Source organism: Lasioglossum baleicum, chromosome 12, assembly GCF_051020765.1.
Source record: "Lasioglossum baleicum chromosome 12, iyLasBale1, whole genome shotgun sequence".
In the NCBI taxonomy this organism is placed as follows: domain Eukaryota; kingdom Metazoa; phylum Arthropoda; class Insecta; order Hymenoptera; family Halictidae; genus Lasioglossum; species Lasioglossum baleicum.
This window is the reverse complement of record NC_134940.1, coordinates 11023354-11039500: the sequence shown is the minus strand read 5'-3', so window position 1 is coordinate 11039500 and position 16147 is coordinate 11023354. Positions and strand designations below refer to the sequence as shown.

At 46.5% G+C, this 16147-nt stretch overlaps 2 protein-coding genes across 7 annotated transcripts in view; one reads left to right on the top strand and one right to left on the bottom strand.

The window, feature by feature from the left end:
• The window catches only part of LOC143214409 (uncharacterized), a 40105-nt gene extending 29269 nt beyond the window's left edge, over positions 1-10836 (bottom strand). Inside the window, exon 1 of the mRNA XM_076435440.1 lies at positions 10319-10836. The gene's annotated coding sequence lies outside the window, so the exon portion shown is untranslated. The remainder of the gene's footprint in view (positions 1-10318) is intronic.
• The window catches only part of LOC143214383 (TOX high mobility group box family member 4-B), a 32458-nt gene that overhangs the window by 11897 nt on the left and 4414 nt on the right, over positions 1-16147 (top strand). For 3 of the 6 annotated variants that reach the window (XM_076435392.1, XM_076435391.1, XM_076435393.1), the window contains exons 3-5: positions 13683-13775; positions 15502-15681; positions 15766-15884. In XM_076435392.1, the coding sequence (XP_076291507.1) occupies positions 13683-13775; positions 15502-15681; positions 15766-15884 (392 nt within the window). Of the gene's footprint in view, positions 1-10883; positions 11030-13682; positions 13776-15501; positions 15682-15765; positions 15885-16147 lie in introns of those variants that run through there. The other 3 variants (XM_076435394.1, XM_076435396.1, XM_076435397.1) reach the window with 2 other exon arrangements.

The following is a 16147-nucleotide window of genomic DNA, read 5'->3' as shown; positions in this document are numbered from 1 at the left end:
GATAATTTTATTGGCACAAGAGGGTTCCTTCGAAATCAAAATGAAAGTTTGAGAGAGAGAGAGAGAGAGAGAGAGAGAGAGAGAGAGAGAGAGAGAGAAAGAGAGGACGATCGTCGAACTGAATCCGTCTCGTCGTCTCTCGTTCGATCGGATCGGATCGCATCGCGTACACGCATTCCCATGGCAACGATCTCAATCAGATACGAACTAGCAGAACGGAGAACAGAGAACCAGCTAGATAATGTATTCGATACAGGTAATATATAGCGTTCTAGATACAATATTTATGTCTCGACGTATTTCGCCTAGCAGCGCATTATTCATTCCGTATCGGTGAATAAGCATTTTAGAGTATGGTATCGCGTTCGGAGCGCTGCTGTTGCTGGTGCTGGTGCTTGGTAACGTGCGTCCGATTTCTTACACGACTACGAATCGCTTGTACGATCAATCCTCTCCCTCCCGATCTCGTGGAAACTAGCAAACCACCGATCGATCAACCGCGTTTCCCAAAATCGCGAAACCCCTCGACACGCGACGCTTTCTCGGAAAAATCGTTGCGCACGTGCGTTTCTCGCAGATCGGCGATCGAAACGAGTATGCTTGCACGGAACAGTACGTTTCACAGACTCCGGACTTCTCGGCAAAATAAAAATTGCCTGAAGCTAAATAAAATTGTCATTCTTTAACCGTTTCAACAAGATGAAAATGATACGTCCGTATTTTCGAACTGTTTTAATACGTTTATAAATGCATGATATCCACTATCTATTCATATAATACTATTAGCAGGAATTAGAAAAGGAATAAACAGTCGAGTCGATTTCTAGAAATCCTTCGGTGCAGTCGAGTCGAATGCATTGAGAAAATACGTCCCGTGTGGGACATAGCATTACGCGGCTGTCTTGAAAGCAGGAAGGTCTTACACCAGCAAATTGCATCAGAAATGTAAGCCTCAGACCGAATTAAAGATCGCAAGACTGTTGTACCGTTTGTTGCGACAGCGTGTACGTCCATGTGGTTAGGTTGTCGCATATGAGAAATGTCCGATTTTAAAATGCAAATGTTACTTATGATATTCTACAATAGTGCTTACATGTTTGTTTAACGATGCTGTTGCAAATTGGACGTTTCATATGCACCGACCTAATAGAATGATCGCGTGATTGCATGATATCGATAAAAAATCGATTGACCAACTTGCGCATGCGATCGAACACGGACGATCCTTCATTTTTCTCAATGCGTTTATGGTAACAATAGACGCATTGAGAACGCATTGAAATAAGGAAGACGACTGGCACGTGTCGCATGCGACCGAAAACCGCATTCGGCGTAACCGCACCCCTAAGAAAACGTGTCCTGTATAAAGAAGAGCTAAGCCAAATGCATTCCCAGAACACTCTCCAATCGACAGTGAGTTCAGATCGACTTCACCGATTGTTGCCGACATTCAATTAGGACGTAGGCTAATGCTTTGATCCCGTGGATCAACGATTAGTCGTGGAAGACACAGGTTTGTCGAAAAACGATGCAATCTAGCTCTGGTATCGCGCGCACGACACGCCGGGGGAGAAAGAGGGGTGGCAAAGGACAGGGTGAGGAAGAAGGACGAGGTGAACACGAGGAGGGAGGAGAAGGGAGACGAGAGGCGGTGGTAGTGGCAGAGCTGGTGGTAGTATAGGAAAGCAGGGAGGAAAGCTAAGAACGGTCCGATCCGTAGGGTAGACAAGATTCACACTTGTTGCTCCCTTCTTGGTTGTAACGCGAAAAGCTCGTTTATCCGAAGAATTTCCTACGGTCAAGAGATCACGCGGTCACGAGACTCTCTTGCCGTTCCCCATTGGTTTCCCACGCTCGCAAGCTCTCGACAAGGACCGTCATCGATCCTCCAACAGCTGTCTTAAATCATCAGCCACTACATCCTCGTAAATTTGTCTTCAACCCTTGGAACGTGGAATGAGGTTGATCTTAACCATCCGTCTGCATATTCTTATCGGCACCGTCTGCATACTGGGTCGTTTACGTTTACGATTGATTTGTTTGCTGGTCTAGACTTTAAACAATGTTTTTTGAACTTCTGGGATAAGTGCTGAAGTCCCTATTTCAATACATCATCGTCGGAAATAATATTGAAAAGGAAGAAGTACCTTGGTATTAATGTAGACAATTTTTAACAATGATCTTTCTAAAATCTTTGGAAAGCGTTCACGATCGAGGGACGATCGCGAGGAGGTGGTCACGAGGGAACGAGGAGGAGGAGCGTGCGGGAGGGAGATTGCGGGTACACAAAGAAACGCTCGCTTACCGTCGCCGGTAATAAGAGATCTGCGAGAGATAAGCGAACGCTCGCGTAATAAGTAAAACCGGTTTAGGAGACCGTCGACGATAATGAGAATCGACGCGCGCGCGCGCGCTCGCGAGATAAAGACGAAACGGTTTAGCGAGTTGCGCGATACGTCTGGACGTGGACGAGGAACACGGGAGGGGACACGGCGAGGGTGGAGAGGAGAGAGACGCGAGCCAGTGAAACGCGAAAGTGCAAACACGAGAAAATAAAGGGACGTTTCGTCGGCGAGGAAAAGAGAAAACTGTTGTTTCGCCGATAAGCCTCGGGCTATTATCAGCTGTGCAAACGTTCGTCCAAAGAAATTTGTAAAATCAACATTTGTTCAAGATGTTGAAAAGCTCCGTTAATGGAGTCTGAAACGAACGAGAGCAGGGGAAAGAGAGACAGAGAGATGGAGCGATATCGACTCGGCTCCTCACTGCGATTTCGTTTTAGGGTGGCTTGGTTTTCGTTGCATGGATTCGCCTCTGCGTGCAATTCGCGCAACACTCGTACACCTACAACTCGTGCGGCTCGTTCCCGGCCGGCCGACAAACTGGCCGGTACGCTGACGGGACGGTTGGCAAGCGTGGACCCGCAACCGTACCCGTACCCGGCCGCCATTATCCGTCCCGGACCGGGTATCCGGTCGCCGGTTGCCCGTTTGTCCGGCTGTCTTGCCCTTCGACTACTCCTCCACCTTGCTCCCTCTTCCCCCACCCCCTTTCCCCTTCTCCATCGTTCCTCCACTCGGAACAACTATTCGGTTGAGTCATAAGCAATCGCCGTTCCGTTCTTTCGCGTCGACTTTATTCCTCCTCCATGCAACTCGCAGAATAACTTCATCCAGAACGTATTCCTCATCGACGAATACGACTTACGAAATTAACGTCTTACGCTTTTTCGTCGTTCATCCAGATTTTTACTTTTACACATTTATGGCTTATGGGCTAGTGTTACTGACATAACAGTTGCAGTTTCAGAAGAGTATAATATGTAATGTATTAATAAATCTCACACGAGATCTTCGGGCCTCGGGTCGTCCGGAATTCCAGAAAAAGTTTACGGCAATTACTCGCGACTTAATATTCACGAGCGAATCCTACGGGTTGTCGGAGCTGTCCAAGCTGGGTTGGCCACCTGTTCCAAGGTGCAGAATTTCGAACTGCCAGGTCCGAAGTAGCCATTCCGGCCCGTTTGGATTCGGGCCCGTTCGAGGACGGCACGCCGTCGTGTTTCTTCTGATTCTGTCTTTCTCTCTGGAGAAAACCACGCTCCGATTCAATCCCGTTAGCACGCGTTTTAGCCGTCCGGGGGTCGATTGTCGCTCGAAACTTTTCCTCGTGCGATGACGAAGGACGCTCGTTCGCCGTAATCTTGGCTCGTTCACGGCGCAAAAGTGAAACGATTCTAAAGAGGCTTATTTATCGCGCGTCGTGGACGCGCTCGACTCGATCCGATCTGATTCTGCTCGACTCCGTTCGACTCTGCTCGACTCTGCTCGACTCGGAAAGCGTTTAACCTTTCCACGAGCATCGTGTACCGAACGTCTCCCGCAATCCTGCAATGAAATTCGATGAGAACTCGTCCCACGGTGTCCGCCGGGCAAATGTTATATGGAACATCGTAAAATCTCGACGAACAACCAACGAACTGTCCACTGAGCTTCCCTGGCTCCTCCCTATTAGGCACTGCTTTTTTTTGCATTATCGATTCCTAGTTCTTATAATTAGACTACGGATTTTGCGCAATCATGAGAAACACGAGCTGCCGCAAATTAATCCTCATGTCAATAACCACAGGTACCCACTTTCAATTTCGTTTTGAAACTTCAATATTTTTGTTGTGGAATAGCAACATTATTGTAGATTCGTGTGTTCTTGGATGATTCACATTATGTTGAAACTGTAAAGTTTCTACGTGGCTCATGTTCCTCGCAACCGGTGCAGACAATTTTCATTTTGCATGAAGATCCACAGACTACTTCGAATACATTCAACTGCAAGCGAAAATATTGGCACAGCCAACTTTTAATTACGTAACTCACACCTCAATAGTATAATGTTATCTAATGAATATTCCGTGCGCAGTCCACAGTTCTCACGTAATTAAAAGTTAGCTTAATAGCTGTGGCAATACTCTGTTCGTAACTGTATACGATTGTGTATCAGTTTTCTCGCAGAGCTTTCGTTACAAAAGCACAAATTCCTGTGTTTTTGGCAGCCGTTCGAAATCAGGTGTTCCGCGTTATTATCGTTTAGCTTACGGCAAGTGAAATATGCTTGTAAACGGATAACGTTCGAAGAAACGGACCATAAACGGCTGGACGAGCGGCCGGTGCTCGTTCCGCCGTAATCGCCGATGAAAACGATGGAAACGCGAATCCGTTTGGGTCGCGGAATGTCCCGCGGAAGAATATGTATATGTATATCGATTCGCAGGATATCGGCTCCGCGAGTCCTGTTCCTTGTTTCCTCCTTGATCGATCGTCGTCGTTTTCTCGAGCAACGAATTCGGTCGTGCTCGGGGACTCGCCTTCTTGCAACGATGCTCGTACGTTTCTCGTAGATGATTCGATATAAAGAGTGTACAAAAAGTACAAAAAATTATTTCTACAGAGTTTACGTAGTATCAAGAGGCACACGATGTACTGTACATGACTTCTTCAGGGGATTTGAGAACCTCGCTCTCTTACTAATGATAAATTTGTATACCAACATTATACCGGAACACAAACAGTACACGAGTCTCTTATTTGTTGAAAAGAGATTCAGCGCCGTATAAAAATCGGTTTTGTTAACACTATCTATTTTACTATTTACTTCCCAGAGTATGAGACATTATTTGCTCAACACATATCCGACCGCGTGACTCAAATTACTCATTTCACTGGCAATCACCAACGAACAAATGACTAATACCGGCCACATTAGTCATTTGTGTCTTCCAGTAAATAAATGACTCTAGTTTCTTTAACACGCTCGCCATCACCATTTGTCCCGTTGCTTACCTTCATTGTTCGAATGCTTGATTAAATTCAACGCGCATCGTTTATTAAATACGAAAACAATTTAACAGAACAAAGTCGTGGAGTCTCTGAACTGTTCTGAGTAAACTGCGCATGTTATGCTAACTAAAAATTGTCTGTATTAATTTCAAGACTAATTACCACATTTATGTGGTAATTATCTTCACAAGAAAACATGAGGAGAACCAGTAAGTTGATTCAAGAAAAGTGCCTGTCGAACATGCGTTAAAATCGTATTCCATCATGAAGTGGTAAAGTTCTAATTCCTCAGAGTAAAACACTTTCGGTAAGGATAGTTTTACAATCGCATCTACATCCTGGGAAGTACCTCAGTTCCGTTCGATAATGTATAATTAACAGGGAGATGAATTTTGTGGAGGGTTTTGTTACTCCAGGCCAGCGGTGCGGCGATCCCGTTGTCTCTCGATCGCGTAACAACCTCGTTCCAGCAAACGTTCCGAGTAAATTGTCGTTTACCGCGAACACAAATGTACGAGAATATACGTTAATACGATTGGAATGCCACTGAAATTAAAGCTACCTTTCACGGGAACGTAATGACTCTTTATAAACTGCGACGTAATCCTGGTGCGCGGTGCGGAGAGGTGAGGCGCAGTTGCGGCGCGCCTCTTGTTCCCCTCCAGCCTAGCTGTTTCACCGCCACCGCTGCCGTGGCCTACTTTCTTAGAATATTCGAGTATCCGAGCGTCGATAGATAATAATACTGCGTTAAACGCGCCGTAGAAACGGACCGCTTGCTGCGACGAGTTTTCTTTTCCTACGCGTCGTCTTCGTTTTCGTCTTCGACGCTACCGCGATTCGCAAGTTTTCCATACACGTCTTTCCGTGGGAACGAACCACGAGTCACGATGGTCGATAAGTATGCAAACTAGGAGAAAAAAAATGGTTTCAGAAGTTGAAAATTGTTATATAACTTGATTTATTAATGTCTAATATGTATATGCAACCGTAAGGTTTTCCTTACCTTCAATTAAAAAATCTTAATAATCATATTTTTCTTCTACCGAACTGAATATATGCCGAATCGTTTGAAAAACTGAAAATGGATAATATATGAAATTTCGAGAAAAAATTCTGTCTAACAGAAGATCAAGATCACCTTGATTTTTTAACTAATTAATTAGTATCCACTTTTTATGTCAGGATGTTGTAGCTAACGTTAAGACAAATTCAACGACCTACCATGTTATGGCCTTGAAGCCTTGAACCTCTAAATTCTGTTAGTCCCCTACCCACGTTCCAGTGGTTAGCCGCATCAAGCGTTGCTATTATTAACTGCTACATGTTTTCTACATTTGTTTATACCCGAGTGCCGAGATAAGTCACATTTATATATATATCCTATTTTCAATAATCTTAACTCCCTTAAAACCAAAGCCAATGAACGAACTAGTCCTTTCTATTCGACGAATAGTCCTCTCAATTTATGTTTCGCTGACCTTGTAATTGAAAAGGGACTCTTAAGAAATGCAGAATAATCTCTGGGTGCAACAGTCAAACAATGCTCGACTACCTAAATAAATACCACTTTAGTAAGAAGTAACACAGAACTCGGAAATCATAACGGTACCCTATTACAACTACGTACCCAAGAATAGTGCTGTAGAGAGCAGTAGAAGAAAAGGACAATATTCCCAAACACCCCTGACGGTCAAGGAAAACCCATCTCTACGGTTGAGCCCTCACCGTGCTACTGCATTGCTAGAACCAAAAAAATTCCCAAATGACCGAAATGGACCGAAACAGAATGGCAAATTGCCGCTCTATGTTCAAAGGGTTTTACGACAGGGTCTTTGGCCTGCGCGCGGTCCGGAATGAAGGTGCATGGAACAATGTTCGGTCGTCCAACTATCGGTTGTCGCAGGGATGTTTATTAGGGACTGAAAATGGCCTGACGTCGCGGGTTTTGACCCTGAGCTCCTCAAAAATATTGCTCGGCAGATGGCTAATAAATGTCTTCCTCATAAATTGCAAGGCACTAGGCTAAGTATTTACTTTTAGGTTTTCCAAAAATCTAAAAATATCTGGAATGCGTATGAAAGTCTATTTTAGTATATGTATAATCATTGGAATGTCAAATGTTTTTAAAGTATTAATGAGTAAAAATAAATATGTTAAAGAATGGACCTTGTAGCTTCAAAGACAGGATCTAGCTAAGAAGTGGGAGAAACGAGGGTGCCTTTTGGTGAGAGGGTAGTCATCCTAAGACCTTAGAGGATGATCTTATTTATATATTCCGATCGTTACGGACACGTGTTTCTGATTCGTTATATTTCCTGGCATATGCCGGACGATTCACAGATTGAGTCGAGTCGCGAATCGAGCTCTCTGTTTCCCCTGACGGTTGCGCCACCGGCCTCTTTGAATCGCTGCCCCTCACCCTCCGCGCCCCATAGCCCATAGCCCCATGGAGCCAGCCTAGGTGTATGTACCATACCATCCAGTTGATCCCCTCCTAGGAGCCGGTCTTCCCCTTTCTTTTTCACCGTCGTCGTCGCGTCCAACGATGCATGGTGCACGATGCACACGATTCCCGGGAGCCACGAGTCGTTATATGGGCCACGAAACCATGGACGCCATTGCGTTCGACCGATTTGTCGAGCTTTTCGTTGCACGAACGACGATGCTCCTCGCTTTTTCGGTGTCCCGGGATCTCGCGGGACCTCCAGGAAATTTCCTTGGCTCTTGATCGTGCACGACGTTCGTTGAGGATCGCTGCGATTGAGGATCACTGGCGATACCTTGTCTCTCTTGCGAAACTATTATATTTTCTCGATCGAAAACCGAGTCTGCTTTGCTGCCTTTCTCGATGGTTTCCGTACGAAGGGGATCCGCTCTATCGCGCCGTGTATTTAGATCAACGGACTGTGATTTTCTTTAGATAAATCGTTGAACCAAGCACTTTTTGACACAGTTCGAAAATTTTAAAAGTAAATAGACATATCTGATCGGGCCTCCGAAACTTATTCGACATTATTGTATATGTATACTGGGTAGGAACTATGAACTCTCTGTAACCCCAATTTTTGTTACGGGTATAGAAAAATGTATGCAATTCAGAACAGATATTTAGATGCCAATTACGAATTTACGAATATTTTAGGAAAATATTCAATTCAGCCTGACGTGTGAGGGAAAACTTGACAGTTGCGATACATAACCTCCTCAACCACGAAGAAGAGGCGGTGGAACAACATAAAAATGAATTTAGATTGAAAATTATTAATATCCCCATGCGGCTTTAAAGTCATTCGGAGTTAGAGAGGTTTAAAGAATAAAGAATTCTTAAAGCAGATTCACAACTTTTTCAAACCTGGATTTCTCAGGGTCCGGGGGACGACGGAGAGGAAGGATTTTCAGGTTCGTGTTCAGGAAATCTACGAGGAACAAAACAAAAAGCAATTAAAAATCGCGTACTGCTCAAACGTGCTATAAATTTCATAATATTTTTAGAGATAAATTTGAAAAATTGAATATGTAACCTTTACCTTATTTGTAACTGTCCGAATAAGTACATTTCACATATTGAAGTTGCCTCATTTGTGCCACGGTAGAAAAGAAGCTGTAAGTACCCGGCAAAAAGATTTTAAAGAGTACGGATGATAACTTATTTAGAAGTAATAATATCCTAACGATACAATGAAACAGAAGTTTATAGAACGAAGGAGATAGTTTCATAGAGCTGCCTCTTTGCTGCACGGAACAAATTAAACACGCAATGCTAACTATTGCGAAACCACCATACTTATTACTTGCAGCTAACTTCTTTTTGTACCAGGTGAAAGATCACGCGTACGTATTTCTATGTATATACCCTCGTACGTTCGCCGAATAAAAATTCACCCATTTTCGAATTTACATAAATATCTACACCTACCCAGTGAAATGTAAAATTCATACAAAATTAGTCTGGCGATTTAATTCGTGACTTTAATACATGACTTAATTCTCATCTGACTTTTATTTCGTAATTATAATTTACATAGAATGTTGTTATTTTGCATAATCTAATCAGTCAACGTGTTCAAAGCTACTATTTTTGTAAAGTCCGTTATTTTGAAAACCGTGTAAAAAAGCAGCGTATAAATCGGTGGAACGGTGTACCGTAAAATTTTGTATTTCTGCGAGATTGCGTCGTAATTCGATGTGTTCGCTGAAAATACGATGTTACGAATGAAACGTAATTGATCGAATTAGAGTGTACAATGAGATTGGACGAAGACTGTACGGGAGAGGATATTTTCATCAACAATCGAGGATCAATGGTTAGAGCAGACCTGGGCCTTTAACAAAATTATTATATAACATTATTCTTAAATTATTTTTTAAAGTTATTTCAGATATAATTTATTTTTCAAATAACAAAATTTTATGGTTAAGTATTTCATACGAAAATTAAATTAATTTATTTCCAATTAATTTATTTATTATTTCTCGAAATACATTATTTGAGGAACAAATGTTTGAGAAACGAAATCGTATTAAACGTCAAAACAAATTGCTGTCACGATAACAAACTAATAATTACTCTCTTTTTCTTTTTACATTTGATAATTACATTTATACAGATATCATTGTTATTATATTCATTGTTATGTCATTGTTAGTATATATATATAGACAGTATTTTGATTTCATTGACATTTATTTTGAATGTTATTTCAGAGACAATTTCTCGACAAACAATTAAACATTATTCTTTCAAACAATCAGTTCTACGATTTATTACTTTCCCAATTATATATATTTGCATAGCTTCAGATTCCTTCAATTAACCAAATGAGATACATATCATCTATTGAAATAATTTACTTGTCAATTACTAAAAAGCAGCATTTCTAGAATTTATATACAAGTTATAATATTCAAAATAAATATCGCCCAGGTCTGGGCTAGAGAAATCGACGGGGAGCGTGTAGAACTGGAAAAAAAGGTGGAGGTACCTCCTTATTGTTGCAAACCCATTTGTTGGACAGAGGTATCGTTGGTTTGGGGGATGGTAGGGGGTCGGTTAGTCGTTCGGTTGTCGGTTCTGCTCGGCCTGTGCTCGGGTCCCTTGATTCTCCGTGTTTCGCCTCGCGTCGACTCCCCTCAGCCCTTGTCGCGAGACTCGCATCCCCACCAGCGGCGCGTGCCACGAACCAAAGGTTCTTGAATCATTCCCGCGCCGGCCGCCGCGAGGAGCGCGCGTCGTTTTGCCACGCTGTCACCGGTTACGCCACGAGTCGACTCGAATCGAGTAGTGCCGAGTCGAGCCGAGCGGAGCAGTTGTGTACGTTGCGCAGCAATTCGAAACTCGATCACGCGCTGTCTTTCGGTCTGGTGCTCGCGTGTGTCCTGTTCCGTCTCTCGCGCGCGTGTTTACACGCGGTGGCAGGCGTTACGCCATCGTTTAAACATCCAGTCCACGTCGCGGGTACGCGTTCGAACAGCCGCGACGCCGTCCGATAATCGTGCGCGCGCGTTCCGAACTATTTTATTTCTTCACGGCCGCGCCAGTGAAACCGTAAACTGAAGCGGGCTTCTAGTGCATCGGTGATCCGCCGTTGCAACGTTTGTGTGTTTCGAGCGTACCTGTGAGGTCGCACGTGCATCTCGAGAGTCGATAACCTGGATTTCGTTGCATCGCATGCTCCGTGGTACAAGGCTGCACGGTAAGTCGCTGTTTGGAAACGACGCTTCTCTGCGAACGCACTCATTCGCGTCTCTTCTCTCTTTCTCTCTCTCTCCTCTCGCAAACCGCGAACTCGGCTACGAATCGGATTGTATCGTATCGGATCGGATCGAATCGAGTCGCCACGATATCGCGAGAGGTTACCATTCGACGCTCTTGCATTTTCTCTCTCGAGGTCTGCACTCTGCACACGGCGTAAACGCGTGGTGTCGAGCGCCACCTCTCGAACGCTCCGTAAAGTCTCCGAATTGGAGCCGCGGCACGCCATGACATTTTTCAAAGCGAACGTGTTCTCTCCCTTTTACTTTTTCCGTTTGTCATCTGCTTGGATCGTCGCGCGTCCAGCCGATCGTTCGGCTAATTCTATACGAAGCGAGACGTTCGACGACGAAACGTCTCGTCCGCCCATCGTCCCTCTAACGTTAAACCCTTAAAGCGTGTCCCGTCAGAGAAACCGAGATACGGTTCTCTGTCTGAATTCGATCCGCGCTACAAGATCAACGATGATCTTCGGATCGTTTAATTTTTCGAGTCCCCATTTCCGGTTGCTTCTCGACGAACGAACTAGCTGAAAGTAGAAAATGGAGTTTATACAATGGTGTCCGACGACTGCGCTCGGAACCACTAAATTTCGTCAGAAATTGAGAACGACTGCACGAGCAACGAGGGGAGCAACGAGCTGCGAATTACAAAGGATAATGGTTGAGAGCGGGTCGGAGTGGGGATAGGAGAGCGAGATAGTGACGGTGTTGGCGATGGGGGTGGGGCGCCGAGGAACAGGTTTAACGTTGCTTACATCGAGTAACAGACCTGTTCGAGTATATCTATTAGATCTCCGCTCGGCTATTCTCTTCGCTCTTCTCTTCCCTCGCTTCTCCGTGCTCGCTCGGATCTTTAACATGCTTTCTCTTTCTCTATCTCTCTCTCTCTCTCTCTGCCCGTGGTCGAAGGAAAACCTGGTCCCAAGATTTCCACGAGTCGAACGGTTGCGACAATCGAAACAGAAGTCGGAGAATGAACCGCTTTCGATCGAACGAGAATGGTTCTCGTTCCGTAATTTGTATGCGCCATTACAGTATTGTTGGCTGCCACGCGGCCGCTCGCACGCTCCCTGCGACGAGAAACCGTCGTCATGTCGATTGGACGAACGGGGAAGCGGAACGATTCTCCAGATTGCTAAACCACGATACTCGAGCGTACACTCGACAAATAATATGTTACGTCGCCTTCGACTCATCTCGAATCTACTCGCTGTTAGATGCTCACTCGCGTTCGTCCACCTAGCAACCTACCAACCTACCTATCTGCGTACCTTCCTGTCTACCTACCTACCCACCAACCTACCTACCTACCTGGCCGCCAGCCTGCCTGCCTACCTGCTACCTATCTACCTATCTACCTACCTGTTCGCTTTCTTGCCTGCTCGACCGGCCGCCAGCCCGTCTGCCTGCTGTTGCTTCTACTGGAAAAAGCAAGCGTGTATGTACTACTCTCCTCTCGCATTTCGCACGAGTCGGCCGAGTTCGACGATCGTGTCCCGTGTTCTCTCGTTGCCGAAACGACACAATCATTTCCTCCGAACCCGTTACTCCCGAATCTCCGATGATACTCTCTCCTCGGGGGAACGTTTCGCTGAAAAGAGCAGGCGATTCGATGCACCTGTTCGTTTAGACGAAAATTATTATCGTTCCCCGGCGAAAACGGCGTATCGGTGCATCGAGAACCGAGGATCGCGGCCCGCCTTCCAGATGTCGGGGACTGCTACGACCGACGAAGACAGCAACGTCCTCCTCTTCGAGGCCTGTTCCTCGTTTTTCGAGGAACCGACTGGTTGGCTGGATCGTTTGTCCTCGGTCTCGAAAAAATAACATCGCCGATCCAAACTATGGGGAAACACGGGGATTTTGATCGCGTTTTCGTTCGAACAAATCCGGTAAACTAGAGGGAAGCGCAAAGGGTCGATGACCGCGAAGGAACGCGAGTAACGCGTTTGGTCGAGGGTGGGTAGCGTCGGCGGCGGCGGTGGTGGTGGTGGTGGTGGCGGTGCTGCTGCTGCTGTCGGTGGTGGTGGTGGTGCTGGGTGCTGGGTGCTGGGTACTGGTGCCGATGCCGGCAATGGTGGTGGTGGTGGAAGCAGCGACGGTAACGAACGTAAGGGGAGGCGGTCGAATCGAACTCGAGACGCACATAAAGAACCTAATAATGTTTCTGTTCGAGGCCTGCGTCCCGTGTCGACGAACGGATGAATGCGCTTTGTATTTGGCTCTTTTTTTGACTCTTCTTCCCTCTAGCCCACAATAAGCTAGTCGTAGGTTCGAGGGGCGAGAGACTCTCGCGAAGGAAAAAGCTTCTCGCGGACTCGGAAACAAATGTCGTCGTTGGGGTCGGTCCTCTCTTCTCGGCGGGGCAGCTTAGGGAGCAGCTAGCAATAGCATGGCGGAGAACAGCGACGGTTGATCGCGACGAATCGAAACTACGACGAATAAATTGAAAGAGCGCGTTTCGTTCCCCTTCCACCCTATCTCTCTCTCGTCGGACTCTCGGCGTTCCGCGTTCCAACGGAGAGGTCCAAGCCTATAGTTCGGCAATGATTCAGCCGTGAGCGACGGTTAACGTCGTTTGTCTGTTTCCAGAGAAACGAGAACCTCGATTTCGCGCTGAACGTGCCGCAGTCTCATCACCCGACGCCTTATCATCATCAAGAGGGTTACGCCATGGCCGATCAGGTGAGTTGCCGCGAGAGTTCTCCAGCGAGAAACACGGTCGAGCCAATCAGACGCGGAGGGAACGCGCGTGCACGTTCCGGTCGCGGACACCCTAACTGATCCGGACCGGTCCGGATTCGGGATACATACTGGGTATCCCAGTTTGAGAGATAAGATTTTTCTCATTTCGAAAAATCGTTGTCCCTGAGAACGACTTAGTACTTTTCCTACGGTGTCTCGAGTTCCCTTTAGGCTTTCGGAAATTGATAGATCAGACATTTCCGAGGAAAAAGAAAACGAGAAGGGAACGAAACGTGTACGCGCGTCCGCCGCGATATACCGATACGCTTTCCCCCGTCTCGGTGCAGCTCTCGACATGGTTTTTGGGACCGGGTTGTGCGCAGCGTTTCGAGCGACAAAGGGTGTCGTCTGCCGGCCCGCGCAGAGACCGAGAGGAAAGGCTTAGCCGAGATCGCACACCTCTTGCAGGACAGGCATGCTTCTCTGTCCCGCATTGCTTTCTCGAGTCGTTCTCGGAGGCAGATCCCTGAAGGATACGAAGGACGGGGGTTTCTCTCTCTCGAATCTGGTCGTGGATGTGGGTAAGGGTACGAGTTACGCGGGTAACGCGAGGCTGTACACGACGAGTGTATTCACTGTGTGCATGCGGACACGAAAACGAGCTCGTTGCGTCGTCGCTCGCTGGGAACGAAGACACGGGCGAATAGGATCGCGAAACCAGGCGAGAGCACCAAGCAAACCTACCACTATCTTGCCGGAGGTATATACATATATATATAATAGGGGCAGAGAGAAGAAAGGGGGTGAAACAGGCGAACGGAGAAAGAAAAGTTTCAACCCGGTGGAGGAAGAAGATGGATAGATGCGTAGTCGATTCGGCGGAGACGGAACAGGGTTTCGGGGAGTGGGTGCGCTGGAGAAGGAGTAAGAGTAGGAGTAAGAGTAGGAGGTAAGAGTAGTTGAAATAGGACGGGACGGGACGTTGGGATGGGATGGGATGGAATGGGACGGGACGGGCCGGGACGGATACGATGTACGCGTACACACGATAGCGGAGGGGTAAAGCGCGCAGCGAAAAGGGACGGGAGAGGAGGAGCGGGAGCGCGGAACGATAGAGTAAGAGAAACACCGCGAGTTAAGGGGTAACGCGATGGGTATGGGGGAGGAGAAGGGAGGCAGAGGTAGGTGTACTCGATCAATAGGCAAGTACGTTCCTTCAAAGGAAAATTCCTGACGCTATTAAATCCAATTTAAAAACTTTTATTCCCCATGGTCCCGCGCGTACATGGCGAATTTAGTTCCCTTTGTTTCCCACCCCTTCGTGTACCCCCTGTGCCCTCTGTACCCCGAAACACGCATTTTGCGGCGTGCGTACATATACATATACACGCCGTGAGTCTAACCAGACGACGAGGAGGAACAAACGAACGAAAGCTTCGTCATTGGAACCACGATCGCAAAGCCATGTGTGTATGTATCCGTTTCGAGAACGACGAGAGAGCGAGAGAGAAGCGCGCCGGGCAACGGTGCCGGAGAACCGGAACTGGAAACGGAAACGATCCAAGTCCGCGAACCGGGCATGTGGAGGGCAGATTTTTCAAGTTTTTCCGATTTCTGTCTTTGTTACGCAAGCTCTTCCCGCGCGTGCCACGTTGATTCGCCGATCCGAGCAGGCCGCGCTACTTCGATGCGTTCAACCGTTCGTCAACTTTCCCTTTCTTCGTAGACGTTTCACACGCCCAGCTTCGGCGACGAGGATTTCGATATTCCTTCGATTCATTCTCACTCGCACCAGCAGCAGCACCAGAGGCAGCATCAACAACAACAGCTACAACAACAACAGCAGCAACAACAACAGTCCCAGCAACAGGCTCAGCACGAGCAGATGCACAGCTATCAGGCGCGGGTGAGTCTCGGTTGCCGGCAAGACAGAACAGCAACAGTAACGTCGCGTCAATTCGTTGAAATTCCTTTGAACACGATTTCACAGATGATGCAGTCCACCGGCGGTATTCAACAGTCCCCGGACGGATTAAATCTGGATCCCGGAGGATATCAGCAGTCACTGTATATGCAGCAGGACCACGCGATGCAACCGATCAACGTCGGGTAAGTTGCCGCGTCGATTCGTTTATCAGCGCGACGCGTTTCCCTTAATCCGACACGGGCCACGCGTTCTCCTATGCCGATCGCAAATCTCCCCTACTTATCTTTTTAATTTTTGTCAGCATTTTTATAATTTCAATAAAAAATTGTCATATAGAAAAACGGTCACTTGACCTTGGTAAATTTAGTGTTCACTTCTGGCATAAATCGACTTTGATATATAAGTACTAACCATTTAGGCTAAAAATTTAAAAATCTAAATTTAG